Source organism: Symphalangus syndactylus, chromosome 11 (assembly GCF_028878055.3).
Source record: "Symphalangus syndactylus isolate Jambi chromosome 11, NHGRI_mSymSyn1-v2.1_pri, whole genome shotgun sequence".
Lineage (NCBI taxonomy): Eukaryota > Metazoa > Chordata > Mammalia > Primates > Hylobatidae > Symphalangus > Symphalangus syndactylus.
The window spans coordinates 20,299,534-20,315,667 of NC_072433.2; the positions used below are offsets into that span (position 1 = coordinate 20,299,534).

At 41.7% G+C, this 16,134-nt stretch overlaps 1 protein-coding gene across 10 annotated transcripts in view; it reads right to left on the minus strand.

The window, feature by feature from the left end:
- HYDIN (HYDIN axonemal central pair apparatus protein) overlaps nucleotides 1-16,134 on the minus strand; it is a 491,920-nt gene that overhangs the window by 166,732 nt on the left and 309,054 nt on the right. For all 10 annotated transcript variants that reach the window (XM_055298612.2, XM_063611543.1, XM_055298611.2 and 7 more), the window contains 5 exons: nucleotides 9,326-9,466; nucleotides 8,567-8,645; nucleotides 5,680-5,799; nucleotides 5,212-5,421; nucleotides 2,474-2,611 (listed from right to left, as the gene is read on the minus strand). In XM_055298612.2, the coding sequence (XP_055154587.2) occupies nucleotides 2,474-2,611; nucleotides 5,212-5,421; nucleotides 5,680-5,799; nucleotides 8,567-8,645; nucleotides 9,326-9,466 (688 nt within the window). The remainder of the gene's footprint in view (nucleotides 1-2,473; nucleotides 2,612-5,211; nucleotides 5,422-5,679; nucleotides 5,800-8,566; nucleotides 8,646-9,325; nucleotides 9,467-16,134) is intronic.

The window sequence follows — 16,134 nt, forward strand, 5'->3', positions numbered from 1 at the left end:
TTTTTAGTTGCTACATATTATTCCATTACATAGTTTTAATATATTTTTAAAAACTAGTTTCCTACTAACAGACATTTAGTTTGTTTCTGGTCTTTTGCTATTGCCATTACAGATTATATAGGAAATAATCTTATAAACACATCATTTTGCAAATGTGGGAACGTGTATGTAGAATAAATTCTTAGAAATGAAATTTCTGGGTCAAAGTGTAATTTTGATAGATAAGGCCAAATTATTCTCTATAGAGATGTTATCAATTTACAATAACTGCAGCAATGTAAATTCAAATGCTTAAGAAATCTTTGAAAAAGGGCAAGGAAAACATAGCAATTATGATAAAAAGATGGAATAGAAAGAAAACACTGAGGAAATTTAAAAAATAGACAAAATACGATGAAAGAAATAATAGCAAGCATTTCAGTTTTGCTAATCGTAAGTGTTAAATGCTCCTATTGAAACTTAAGGACTCTCAGAGAAGATTAAAAAATAAAATCCAAATACATATGTTTTATGAATGATAAGCCTAAAACAAAACGAAATAAGACTATGGGCAAATTATGTAAGGCAAAAAGAAAGCAGCAATCACAATATTAAGACCAAACAAAGCGGAATTCAAAGAAGAGCATTCAAAGGGAACAAGAAGGCAATTGAAGGTAGACAGAACACACAGTCCATGATGAACACTTAATACTCATGAGATCTTCTGTGTCAACACAGAAACAAAAGGGTATAAAAAAAAGGTGTATGTATTTGTAGAAAACAACAGAGAAATAGACAAAAGTTTTATATACCACTCGAGTCTTAGAAAAATTAAACAGAAAAATATATAGAAGATTTTAATGTTATAATTATTTGGGTTAATTTAGTAGAGATTCCAGATATGATAATCTGGATTCTATAGCCCAGGTAACATTATTTTCAAACATTTATTAGTATTAAAAATTACTTTAGGTCACTAAAATATATTAATAGATTCACTAAGTAGGAATTTAGAGGGCCATATTATCTGATCATGATTCAAGAAAACCTCAATATTAATAACAATTTAAATAACAAAAGCAAAAATGGTAATCATTTGGAAATTAAAAAAAGAAAAATATATTTTAAATTACACTTGTAAGTAAAACTATAATTTAAGACAACTTAGAAAATAATGAAAATTATAATAGTAAATATTAACATCTATAAAACACACAAAATTGACATCTACTTTTTTATCTGTAATTTTCATAAAATATAAGGGATAAGGCTAAAGGTGTCCTTAGGCAAATGAATAGTCTTACATTTTTTCATTATTAACTAAGAAAAAAAATAAAAGTAGGCATTCAAGTCAGGAAGTTAGAGAAACAAAACACAAGAGTGAATTTGGGCTGGGCAAGATGGGGCTCATGCCTGTAATCCCAGCACTTTGGGATGCCAAGGCGGGCAGACACTTGAGTTCCGGAGTTCAAAACCAGCCTGGGCAACATGGCAAGACCCTGTCTCTAAAAAACAAAAAATAAATAAATAAAATAAACAATAAATACAAAAATTAGCTGGGTGTGGTGGTGCATGCCTGTGGTCCCAGCTATGTGGGAGGCCTAGGTGGGAGGACTGCTTGAGCCCAGGAGGCAGCAGTTGTGGTGAGTCGAGATCTGCACTCCAGTCTAGGTGACAGAGCCAGACCTGGTCTTAAAAGAAAAAAAAAAGTGAATTCAAAAGATTAGGTAAGACAAATTGGGAAAAAAACCAAAAAGGGAGTTGACCTAACAGATATTAAGATGTATTTCTAAAGCCATAGCAACTAAAATAGTACAGTATTAATGTAGGGACAGACAGAGCAATGAAGAATAAAGAGACCAGCAGTAAACCCAACTATGTGAGATGATTTAGGGGAAGAACAGACTTTATCATCAAAGATGATGGTGCTCATTATCTTTGGATTTACAAGATTATGAATAATTACACTTTAAAAATAATTTCCATTTTTTTATAACAATTATGTGCTAATTTCATAATGAGAAAAATTCAACAAATGTTCCTTAAAACTGGTAGATCAACATAATATGAACAAGGAACCACTTTCTCTGTTTGCTTCTGAAACCAGTTTGGCTCAGCGCAGTCTGCTGGTGTTTTCACACCTGCTGAAGTCAGTGGAGAGGAAGCCCTCAGCAATTACAAGGGCAGTGTGAAGACATCGGTGGAAATAAATTAGTCTCATTATCATGGAAAAAAAAAAATCCATGGGTTGCATCTGTCTTGTTGATTGCTGTATCCCTGGTGCCTGGCAACTGGCTACTGTGGGACTAAGTAAATATTTGTTTAATAAATGAGCAAAGTGGCTTGGATTTATTTTTATTTTTTTCTGCTTCTGAGAGTTCTTTAGTTTTAACAAAAAGAAAAAGTCACACTTGTAATCCTGGTCGTGAATACTCACCTGCATCAGGGTGGGGCTCGTAGGTTTGAAATCGGGCCCCTCCCACCGTTTACTTACGGAGACAGGCAGGATTAGTGGCACTCCAGGGAGAAGGTTGTCTGGAGAAGACTGGTGGTCAGTCAGAACCTTGAACTCAAAGCCGACTTTCCCCATGTTCGTCAGTGTGATTTCCCTCTCTGTGACGTGGTCAAACAGCTTGAGAAGAGAAGGAGAAGAGTGACTCCATCTTGGGATGTGGCTTTGATAGTGACAAAGGTGCAGAAACATGCCTCATGGATAAGGGTGTGACAGCTCCTGATATAAATACTGGTCAATCTACATCTCAGCATCACAACAAATGCCTACTGGGGCACTAGACTGTGGAAACCTGGCTCTTAGTTCTTCTAAGAACCGATTTAGTTTAGGTATGGCTGTGGGGCTGAGCATTTCACCTTCCTGGGTCTCAGTTTTTTCACTACAGGAACTTGTAATAGAGAATCTTAAAGTAAGCTTTCTACATTGAAAAGATTTGCCTAGTATTCCATGGTGTACATGTGCCACATTTTCTTAATCCAGTCTATCATTGTTGGACATTTGGGTTGGTTCCAAGTCTTTGCTATTGTGAATAGTGAGAAAGTAAGCTTGTAAGGCCCCAGCGAGATGCAGCCATAAAAAATGATGAGTTCATGTCTTTGTAGGGACATGGATGAAGCTGGAAACCATCATTCTCAGCAAACTATCGCAAGGACAAAAAACCAAACACTGCATGTTCTCACTCATAGGTGGGAATTGAACAATGAGAACACATGGACACAGGAAGGGGAACATCACACACCGAGGCCTGTTGTGGGGTAGGGGGAGCGGGGAGGGATAGCATTAGGAGATATACCTAATGTAAATGACAAGTTAATGGGTGCAGCACACCAACATGGCACATGTATACATATGCAACAAACCTGCACGTTGTGCACATGTACCCTAGAACTTAAAGTATAATAAAACAAATTAAAATAAATAAATTAAAAAAAAAGAGATTTGCCTCCTGGATTCTGTCCTGTAAGAAAAACAAAAGATTTGAGTTTAGAATGTTCTAGAATGAATTTTTCCATTCAAATGGAGAACCATGGGTGTAACAGGCCAGTCATGTTCTTTTTTCCTGGAATTTTGCTAACATAATTCACCAGCTGGGTTAGCAGGCCCAATAACCACAAACAGGCTACTTTGGGGGTCCCTAGGAAAAGCTAGGCTGAGGACTGACTGCTTCAAAGTAACTATACTCAGAGATGAGCCAAAACCAAGTGCCCAAAGGACCCTGGAGACGATGAAGGAAAAAGAATTCTATTTGGTCATCATCATGGAGACGGTCTCAGTAGGTGTTGGGTGAATCAGATTTTAGGCACAATCTTTGATCTATAAACACACATGCACGCACACAATTCAGTAGTTATACATGCAGGAGTTATGTAATGGAGATTCAATCCTCATTGAAATTTGGTAGGAGATATGATCTCTGAGTGCATAACACAAAATCTGATTGGGAAGAGAATGTGTACTGATGGAATTAATTGGCAATTATTCCAAAACAAAAATGGGAAAGTATATTATATTATGGCAAAGACTATCATTAAGTGCCAGGGGAATGTAAAGTAAAAGATAACCCTGGAAGGAGCTGAGCTAGGTCTTATGGGATGTAGAGCTTTGGGCTTGGCAGAATGGAGGATGAGAGGGATAAGGTAAGAGAAAATGTAGCTGCATGAAGCGCTGGGGTGCACTGGGGCCAGTGGGTAGACCAGCTTGGCCACAATGAAATGTATGGACTATAATAGGGAATTACGGGAAGTGAAACTTAGAGTGTAAAGATCACCAGTTAATAGAGAGGCTTAGGATAGCCTCACCCAGGTGGAGAAATGGGCTCTGACCCAAAGGAACTCATGACAACTGACAGCCAAACCTGACCCAGCACAGCACTGACCAGACGCTTTAAGCAATGACAACTCCTGGTGGGATAGGCCTGCTACTACATTCCCACCTTACAGATGAGGGACACTGAGGCTTGGAGAGGTGATGTGCCCAAGGTCGTGCAGTCAGGAGGAAGTAAAACTGGAATAGGAAGAGGAAGTAAAACCGGAATATGAGGAGGAAGTAAAACCGGAATACGAAAACATGCTCTTTGGTCAATATCACATTGCTTTGCCAAATGCTGCTGGGATTAATTGGGCAGGGACTGATGGAATGAGATCACCATTTTGGAAAATGTCACTGGACTTACTGAATCAGAATCTGCACTTGAACAAGACTCCCAGGTGATTCGTAGGCACATTACAGTGTGGGGGGAACTGCCGCAATAATTTAGGCATGGCTTGATGAGACCCTGTAATGTGGTATCAGTGGCAATGGGAAGAGAAAACTGACTCAGAGAGGGACCCTGGTGATGAGTCAGCAAACCCTGGATGCTTTGAAGGATGTGGAGCGGTGAAGGAGAGAGTACAGCGGAAAAGTCTTGGAGATTGTGAACCCAAGGGTGGAGAAAATGGTAGTGCTTTTGAAAGAAATGCAGAAGCTGGAACAGCCTCCTGGATTGAAAGGGAAGAAGTGATCTTGAGTATCTAACATGCTGAGTTTCAGGAGATGATAAGAAAAGCAAGTGCAAGTATCTGGCAAACAGTTGGCAGCAGGAGGATGGTCAGGGTTAGGAAGGTTGATGGGAGATCAAGGACAGGGGTGATGGCAAGACTATGATGATTGGGGTTCAGGAGAGATTTGTTTAAGATGCTTAAGGCAAAACCAGAAAATCTCCACCCGATGGTTTGTGATACCTGTAATCCGTAGTGAATATCCTTGGTGTCAAAGGAATAGTTGACCAGGGATGCCTCTCCCTTCAGTGTTATTTCGTAGGTGGGTCCTTCTTCCACTTCACACAGAGCTTTAGCTTGTGCAATGATGTTAGCATGTCCATAGAAGGTGAACGATATTTGGTGGCTACTGTGTGGCTGCAACACTCCAAACAGGGGCAAAATATCAAACACCTGCAGAGAAAGTCATTTTATAAGAGAGCAGTTGTTGGGGTGAATGCCTGCCAAGGGTAAGTGAAAGTTATGTCAATTTACACATTGACTCCAGTCTTTAACTCATTTGATAGAAGGTAGCCAAGCACCCTGAAAACACATAATGGTAATGATGGTAACAGTGCTCTGGTGAGATTTAAGTTTCTAATGTGGGCAGGTGCTCAGTTAGAAAGAAAAGTTACTGTCTGATAAGGTCAGGACTCACACGGTGTCACTTACTTCTTCTATCCCAATGGAAAGCATCTCATTCTGTTCACAGGTCTGTAGGGATTCCTGATCCTCCACCTGGCTCTGGCTTGCGTATATTGTTTCTATTTCAGTAGAGCTAATTTTTATTTCCTAGAAATTAAAGATGTGAGGAAAAGCTGGCAAGCATTCAAAATGGATTATCAATTGACAGAAAAATAAAGTATGTTGTATATGATTATAAAAATAGCACATTTTTTCCCAGGGAGATAATTGAGCAAGTGACTATAATGTACATATAAGGATGTTTACTGCAGCATTATTTATAAAAGCAAAACTTTGGAAGCCAACTCAGTGCCCATCAATACGGGGTCACTTTAAATGAAGTGTGTGTGGTACACCTATCCATGAAGGATAATGCATGTATATTTATGGATAGGGATGATGTGCACAACATATTATTGAGTGAAAAGCAGTTCCATTCATGTAAAATTACATATGCCTCATGTGTCTGAAGGTGTGTGTGTGTAAATTCCTTCAGAGATTTGCATAGGCAAATACAAATATCTGGGAGGTTGTTTGCTAAGAATTTCGTAGCATTTTTCTCAGGGGGTAGAAAGAAGATAGGAATTTTGAGGATGTTTGCTTTAATTTTTCTGTATTCTTGAGTTTATATGTACACATACGTACATACATATGTACAAATATATTTTATTTTTGAGACAAGGTGTCTATCACTGTCACCCAGGCTGGAATGCAGTGGCATGATCAGAGCTCACTGCAGCCTTGAATGCCTGGGCTCAAGTGACCTTACCACCTCAGCCTCCCTAAAGTAGCTAGGACTGCAGGTGTGCACCACCACACCCTGGAGTCTCGTTATGTTGCACAGGCTGGTCTTGAACTCGTGGCCTCAAGCCATCCTCCTGCCTTGGCTCCCAAAGTACGGGGTTTACAGGCGTGAACCACTGTTTCTGGCCTATTCTTGAGTTTTCTATGACAAGCATCTTTGAAAATAGAAAAAGAAGAATTAACATTTAAAAGACAAATATTTTATATACTCACACATACTCATTCTAAAAATTTTTTAAAATATAGAAAGCTCCAAGGAAAGAAATAAAAGTCCATCTCAGGTTATACTGTAGATAAATATTATTATATATATATATGTGTATATATAGTGTATTACGTGTGCATATATATTTGTATTCTGATTTTTCAGTTGACCTAATGAGTGCCATCTTTCCATATGACTGAATATTCTTCACAAACATCATTTAAAGTATTTTAGAAAGTTGATTGTACATGTTACAAATTTAAAATATTCAAAAGGATATATGGTAAAAAAATTAAAAAAAGACTTCTATCCCTACAGTTCTCCAGTTCCCCCCTCCTGAGGTACCCACTGTCCAGTTTCCTATATGTTGAATTTAGTTATTCCTCTTCATTCAGCTGATATTTATTGGGGACTTACTAAGAACCAGTTCTAATCCTGAGGATATGATAGTGAACAAAACAGAAAAAAAATTCCTGCCCTCATGAAGATTAAATTCCAGAGATATTCCATGCACAGACAAAGATATCTATGTAACTGTTTGAGAGGTAACACAGTAGCTAAGAGCAAGCCAGATGGTCAAGTCTTCTAGCTTGATGGATGTGTCCCTGCATTGGTAAAATGGAGAAAGATAGTGGTACCCACCTCACAGGGGTGCTGGGAGAAGTAAAAGAGTTAATGTAAAAAATTGCTTAGCTGGGGTTGGTGGCTCATGGCTGTAATCCCAGGACTTTGGGAGGCTGAGGCAGGTGGATTGCCTGAGCTCAGGTGTTCAAGACCACCCCGGGCAACATGGTGAAACCCTGTCTCTACTGAAATACAAAAATTAGTTGGGCATGGTGGCAAGTGCCTGTAATCCCAGCTATTCGGGAGGCTGAAGCACGAGAATTGCTTGAACCCAGGAGGTGGAGGTTGCAGTGGGCCAAGACGGTGCCATTTCACTCTGGCCTGGGCAACAGAGTGAGACTCTGTCTCAAAAAAAAAGCTTAGATCAGTGCTCAATAAGTGTTGGTTGCTTTCATAGACTTTTTTCTTTATACAAATGGTAGCACACAATGTACTTTGTTTTGCACTGGGTATTTTTTCTTAATATATCAAAGATTGTGCCAAATTAGTATGTAGAGAACTTTCTCATTTTTAAAAAAGAATTTCATAGTATTGCCTTGTGCAGATGTAATTTAGTTTATTCAGATGGTCTCCTATTAGTAAAATTAAGTTGTTTCCAATATTTCTTGCTTTGACAAACAAAGCTGCAGTGTACAAGGATGGTTACATGCTTTATGCAAGTGCAGAGGTGTATCTGGAGGATAATTTCTAGAAGGGGTACAATGCATTTTAAATTTTGATCTACTTGCCAAGTTGTATGTTATAGAGGTTATGCCAATTCATACTCCTACCCACACCATAGGAAAATCCCACTCAACACTATTTTAAAAGATTGTATCACATCATGGACATACAGTAATTTATCTTTCATTATTTTTTTCATTTTTTGCTGTTTCTAAAATGTTGTAACAAGCATCTTTGTATGCACATCTTTGTATCTCCAACAGTTTGCTTAGGCCATCATTCTAGAAGGAGAATTTAAGGGTATTAATTTTTAAGCCCCCTTTGTTTTTGCTACAGAATTATTAAGAAAATATTTTTCCTTTAGCATCCTCTATCTAGGGTGTAGGAACATCACAAGTGTAGGCTCTCACTGAGTGCTGGCTCTGGGGTGTTTGGCTGGGAAGAAATGTGGGTAAAGCTGTATGGCTTTGTCCCAACTAAACCCAAGCATTGTACTGGCCACTCTGCTCCTGGTTCTGCCTTTGTTTTATGGGAAGGACCCTTGACCTGCCTACCCTCCCCAGGGAAAGGACACCGTACATCTGAGATCACACTGGAAGCTTTCATTTTTCTTAGTTCTTTTTCTTCAGGCCTGGCATCTTCATCCACAAGGACAGTCCTAGGAAGTTTAATGAAATGCAGAGATTCACTCATTGGACTGTCATCACCACACAGTCTCAGGTGCATAACAGCCCTGTCTTCCTCTTCTCCCTCTACCACACCCCCAAACTTAAGGGGGGTTCTCAATCAAGGGACACCTTTCTCAAGAGGTCAGCTGGTCAGGGCTCTGTTGCCCTATGCCCCCAAACATGTGGTCTAGGCCACTGAACTGGTCAATTTTTCACGGGGCTCAACCCTTTTTTACTGGCCCATCAAGCCCATGTTCAACTTACAAAAAGTCCTAGGAAGTTCTAGCAATTCTTCAGACAATGTGGGTGTTCTATGTGCTCAGTGTTGTTTCCCTATTTATTGGAGCATTTTATTGTGAGGACATAATGTTTGGTGAATTGATATATCTTTTCCTGCTTGCTACCCTGGACCCAATCCTGGCTGTAGACCTTGGCCATACAGAGTGGACAATATGATAGGAAAGGCTCAGTCCCCCAGGACTCATGGTGGTACCCTCTCCCTATCCCAGATGTCTAGTCTGGGGCCTACACATAGAAGACACTTATTAAACTGTTGACTGGGGACTGGATCAATGAACCAATGAGGGATGAATATTGAGAATGTTAAGTCCGTGTAAAGAAAAGAAAAGCTACTACAAAAAATCCATGTTGGCTTTGCATTTGCACTTACTTAACAAAATCATTTAAATCCATCTCGCGTGGCTCTACTGTAACTAGGATTGCTGGTGAGCTGGCAGTCTCTGAGGTTGCTGGGATGGACTCCATCTGGGACAGTGGGGCACTGTAGGGCTTCTTTGGTAACGTCACAAACCTACCAAAGCATGGGACAGGGAATGGGGGGAGATAGGAGATATCAGTTTTTGCAAATCAGTGCTCAGTGGGCTCTCAGTTTCTAAGGCCAAACTCCAAATCCTAGACCAGGCAGATCTAGCAGGGACCACCCTACACCCTCCCTTGAACTTGCCTTCTTCAAATCTCAGCTAAGGTTTCACTTGCTCTTAAAAAGTTTTCTGACTACCAGTCTAGGCCCAATTTCTTTCCTCTGAGTATCCATAGCCCCCTGGGCTTCCCCTTTCACACTTATTTTTACCATCCCTGCTAGATGTGGACTCGCTGAGGACTGGTATCCAATATGGTGTCTAATCCAGAGCCTGGCCTGGAATAAGTAGTTGGCATGGTCATGAATGAATGAGCCACTGGGGATCCTGCTCCCAGATCACTAGAAAGCAGGGCTATGACTCAGCTGAGGCCTGGGAAGCACTCTCTGTTAGGGGCCTGGAAGTGCAGGCTCAGGTTTCTTACATGACCTTGCCTCCTACAATGTGACCTCAGTGCCTTGCTCGTTACACCCTAGTCCTGGTCCCACCAATAAGCTGTGCTGCCACTCTAGTTCTCTGAGCAGAGGAACCCAAGGGAAAAGAAGCAACTGTACCGGCTAGTGCTGAAGCCCATATGTCCAGTTTCCACTGATTAAAAAGGCCTTCGGATGTCACAAAGGCCAAGGTGGTGGGGTCACCCCCATTCTTCCTGTTTCCCCTTGGTGCGTGGCTTTTTCTGGACCCCTCTCTGACCCTCCCCAACCTATCTCAAGCCCTTGATGTTAATTTCAATCTATTTCACTTATATACTCATTCTGGCCCCATCTGTACGCAGAAGCTCAGCACAAATGTCATCTATTATGTGAAGCTCCCACCACTGGCCTATCTTCCCACCGGAAGAAATTCTCCCCCCCTTGGAAGCTTCACAGCATTTCATCTGCACTTCTTTTAGGACACTGTCCACTCTAACCATGTCCTAGAGTATGATTTCCTAAATTTCAGGGATCCCACTACCATCTTCGTGATTTGTAAGCACACAGTTCGATGAGTTGTATACACATCTGTGGGACTATCACCACGTTAATCAACAGAATGTTTCCATCATCCTAAAAAGTTGCTTTGTGCAAACACTCATCTGTTTAATATCACTAGAGATTAATTTGCCTACACTTTTATAGAAATGAAATTGGAAACATGTACAAATTTGTGTCTGACTTCCTCTGTTTGGCATGATGTTTTTGAGATTCGTCCATGTTGTTGCATGGAGCAATGATTCTGTTCTTTCTTTGGAGCAGTATTCCATAGTGTGGGTGTTTTCCCATCTTTTTGTTGATGGACACCTTCACTATTTCTAGCTTTTAGATACTACAAATCAAGTTGCTATGAACATCTGTGTACAAGTCTTTTTATCGACATATGTTTTCATTCTTCTTGGGTAAATTCCTTGGAAGCGAATTGCTGGGTTGTACGGTATATGTATATTTAACATTACAGGAAACTGCCAACCAGTTTTTCAAAGTTGTTGTACCACCTTACACTACCACCTGCATTGTATGAGAGTTCCAGTTGGTCTGCATACTCATCCACACTTGGTATTTAGTCTTTTACATTTTAGCCATTCAAATGAGCATACGGTGGTATCACATTGTGGTGTTCATTAATAGGCTTATTTTAAAGGAAAATTCTATGTCATTACTATAAATGAAAACACAGGATTACCTAGCATATTTAGAAAAATCAACACAATGGAAAAACATCAATGTAATTATTTTCTTGCCTGGTGAAGGCTCTGAGCTGAGCTCTGGTTGCTCTTTTTAAGAAGGCAAAACACTGGGCTGGCATGATCTTGACTGGGCTTATTACCATATGGAAGGAGGATCCACGGTGTCCCCTCTTTACAGACCCCATTGCATAGGGTCTTATATATAGAGCCCAAGCTCAACAGATGTCTGATTGATTGAATGAATGGATGGATGCATGGATAGATGGATGGATGGATGGATGGATGGATGGATGGATGGATGGATGGATGACGGATGGATGGGTGTGTGGATTGTTGAATGAGAATAGTTGAATAGCATGGAGGGTCATCTGACTATTCTGCACCTTCTCTGTCAACCTGGGATAAAGAGTGGGGATGGGAAAGCATGGAGAAGTCACAGAGTATGGAAAAGCTCTTTTCATTTTTGGCCTGAGCTTCCATTTGACTTGTTCCAGACCAGATGTCTCTAGCTGACTTTACCTCTGGCTGAAACCACTCCATTAGGGGCAGAGAACACATGTTGCGCTGGGTGCTAACAAATCTCCCAGGAAGCTCGTTAAAATAAAGATTCCTGAACCTTGTCCTCCAACAGATTACAATTCAGCAGGTCTCAAGAGTTAGATTTTTAACAGTCTTCCCAGGCAATTCTAATGGGCAGCCAGATTTAGGAGCTGCCATGGGTAGGAATGGCAACATGACAGCTGAGGATGGAGCTGATAATTAATATGGGGCTATCACTGCAGCCTTAACAGCTAGGGACAGTGAAAATCAGCCAAGGACAACTCTGAACACTTATTAAATCACTCCAGGTCAGCAGAGATGCCTGGTGAGGCTTTGCCAGCTCGCTGCCCCACATAATAGCACTCTCCCATCCAGCCTTTGCACCCCGTGGGATGTTGTGCTGCATAAAGAGAAAGCAAATGGGAATTTCTGTAAAGGAAAAATACAAAGCTGTAGAGGGTTTTCATACCCGAGGAAAAACAACACCTCAGTTGACATTGCTACCTGGACAATTGGGAAGTGAGAGGTCTCTTTGGAAATCAACAGAGGAAGGCAGAGCAGCCCTCCCTGCTCGCTGTCTGAGCCACAGGAGGCAGTGAAATGTTTACCGTAATGAGGGCTTTAAGTTATTAAAACCGGAAAACCTGCTCCAAAATATTGAAATAGAACGTTGGTAGAGTTTTTTTGGATCAGATTTCCTTTTACCCTCAGGAACAGGTGATTACTTTCCTGGTATGCTGACCCAAACAGGAGTAGACTCAGTTATTTTTAAAAGGGAGTGCATAGCAAACAAGAACAATTGATACTGCTCCAATTCCAGGGTTCCCCGTATCAGAATCACAGGAGAAGCCAGGAAATAAATGCTCCCTGTAGCTGCCAGAGAATCACATGCAGGTCAGACACCCGCTCATCAGCAGCACTGGCTTTGGGGGCAGTGGTTTCCCTCCTCATGTTTTATGTTCAACTCTTGGGGAAGGATCACCACAATCTTTTGTGCTACAAAGTTAAAAAAAAAAAATCCACCATACTTCTTTCCTGTCCTTTCTTCACTGGAAGCAGTGTGGTGCTAAAATAAAACCCTGATGAACACGCTTGTATTTCAGTTAATGTTCTGTGTTGCAGCTTCTATGATCTTTGCATGTGGGATGGTGGATGCTGGACACCCATTGAAGTCTGCGCAGTGCAGTCTTGTGGGAAAAGGTGGCGGGGTGGGCAGCCCTATAAGAGACACATTGACTTCTAATTCACTGATTCATTAGACTTGGCTTCTGGGAGTTTCCACTACAGAGGATGAAATCAGCTGGACAAGAAGGGCCTGCATATGCTGTTTAATACTTTTTTAAAACTGATGACTGCAGCAGATGCTGCCGGTGCACTTTATTAGGGTGATGCCCCCAGGTGCTGTGGGTGTGGCTGTACCTTCCTCTGGAGCATTGCCCTGGCCTGATGGGAGATGCCCCACCCACCCTGAACTGCCTTTCCTCTCATTAGGGTATGACTTACAGGAAGGAGTGACTGATAGGGGTGGAAGCTATGAGAGCCCAGCCTCCTTGTCTCTGAGTGGGACGAACTGTGATGTAATTTACACTCCAAAGCTCCCCATGGGATCAGGCAGAGGTTAGACTTCTGAAATCACATCTTCTCCTAGTTTTCCTCCGGCCCTATCTTGCTTCCCTTAATTTCTTATAGTTTCTCCTGAGAGCCCTCCCTCAATAAGTCACCTCAAGAACCACATTCTTGGGCTCTCCTAGGGAATCCACTACAGTGTTGTAGGATTCTAAAGATGAGAAACCCAACCCTTGCTTCAAGGAGCTAAGAGGCCAGTGGATCAGAGTCAGAGCCACAGGAATGGCTGTGCCTTAGGGTACAAGTGTTCCAGCAGGGAGCCGGGCAGTGCACAGGGGTTGCGAGCACGGCTGTGTGGTCAGAGGGCTTGGGTTTGAATTCCGGCATCCCTGCTTGTGCACTATGGGGCCTGGGGGCTGTGTTAGTAAGAGAACCCTCCGCATCTGATTGCCGTGAGCCATAGTTCACATAATGAGCCCCATGGTGCCTGGGTCATAGCAAATGTCCAATGAATGTGAGCTGCTCTTGTGTGGAGTTGGTGACGATTATCATCATTTTTGGAATTCAAATGAGGGAGATGCTAACTCTTTTTGGATGCATACAGAAGTCTTCGTGGAGGAGGACATGGTCTAACTATGCCCGGGAGAAAGAATGGTTCTTTCCAAGTGAAGAGTGGAAGGAACGTATAGGCTGAGGGAAAAGTGCCTGCAAAGCAGCAGTCCCCAACCTTTTTGGCACCAGGGACTGGTTTCATGGAAGACAATTTTTCCATGGACTGGATGGGGGTGGTGGGGGAGATGGTTTCAGGATGATTCAAGCACGTTACATTTGTTGTGCACTTTATTTCTATTATTATTACATTGTAATATATGATGAAACAATTATACAAGTCACCATCATGTGGAATCAGTGGGAGCCCTGAGCTTGTTTTCCTGCACCTAGATGGTCCCATCAGGGGGTGATGGGAGACAGTGACAGATCATCAGGCATTAGATCCTCATAAGGAGCATGCAACCGGGATCCCTTACATGTGCAGTTACAATAGGGTTTGTGCTCCTATGAGAATCTAATGCCGCTGCATACCTGACAGGAGGAAGAGCTCAGGTGGTAATGCGAGTGGTGGGGAGTGGCTGTAAATACAGATAAAGCTTCGCTTGCTCACCCGTCACTCACCTTCTGCCATGTGGCCCAGTTCCTAACAGGCCACAAACTGGTACTGTTCCTTGGGGGGTTGAGAACCCCTGCTGTAAAGGAAATGGGATGGAGAGAACGTGGATTCCCCAGGGACAGGGAAGAAGTCTGTTGTGGGAGCAGCGTATGTGTAGGTGCCAAATGGAAGCAGGTGATGGTGATGACAATGATGATGAAGAATACAGAAGCAATGAGGTGGGGTCAGTGATGGTCAGCACTGGGGGCAGGCATGACAGGAAGGGGGATAGTAGCCATGGGGACTAGCACTGACCCCAGCAGTCACTTTGACTGCTCTCATGCACCTCTTCCTCCTGGCATTGAGCAGTTAACATCTACCCAACCTTTAAGCATTAGCTTAGATGTTACTTTCACCGGAACATCTTCCCTGAACCCCAGGTCCAGATTCAGGGGTCATCTCCATGCTTCTACATCCTACACTGTAATTTACTCATCAGCAGGGGCAGGAGCCATGTCTGTCTCTCTCACCACGGTCTCCAGCACTGGGCACCATACCAAGCTTAGAGTCAAGCCTAACATTTGTTGAATGAAATTCTAGTCAAGAGTACTGTAGTTAACTCCCTGTAGTAAAAAGGGTTATAAAGATCTTGTTTTGCTCAAATGTTATATCAGATGGTCTACTATTTGTAAAAAAGTAATCCATCCAATTTCAGTAAGCACAACTGCTTGTAATATAACTTTGCTTCTCCTCCCATCAACAGATGGAGTCTATTTTCTTCAGGCCTTGCATCTGGGCTTGGCTTGACTTCTTTGGCCAATGAGGCATTCAAAAATGTGATGCAAACGGCAATTTGAAAACTACCTAGGCAATTCAAGATTCATGAGAACTAACACACATTTTCTGTTTAGACAATTATGTTTTGGGTATTTTGTTGCGTGATGAAAGCTAACATATACAGATTGGTTTTATTCTCCCTAGCACAGTGCCCTGCACAATTACCCTCAATAAACAACTACAGAATGAACAAGTGGAATGAAAACATTTCAAGTATGGAAAGAAAATGTCAATATTCTTCGTGGTGCAAGCTGGTCATCACCCTTATAAATCACTGATATCAAAATGAGAAAATGATCCACAGTAGCCACTGGTGCCTTGCATGGTCAGAGGTCCAGTTATGAGAGTATTCAGCACTCCAAAGGTCCGAATGTGTGCTAGTGGCCTCTGTGAATTAATTTCATTACTGAGATTATTTTCTCCTGCAGTTCCAATCTCATATTTCCATTGTTCCTAATTTATAATCTGGTGCAAACCATGCATCTTTACTTGTCAGATCTTATCAGGTGGCTTTCCAAATTCCTATTCTTGCTCTCAGCTATCTGACTTTGCTTTTCTCATTTTGTAAACCCCCTGCCTCTCATCCATCCTTCCTTCCTTCCTCTGACTCTACACATCGAAAATCTGCTCTAGATTAGGCAAGCCCCTACTGCTGTTTCTAAAGGGAGCAGATTATAATATTGCTTTAAATTATATTAAAAGTGGGCATATTTCTAAGCCCCTCTGGGTGCAAACACAAAATCCCTGCCATGTTTCCATATTTATTGTCTGGATTTGTGGTCCTACACTTGCTGATCATCCTACATTGGGAAGCAAATGACAGATGGAGACAGATGGGCTGGCCCAGT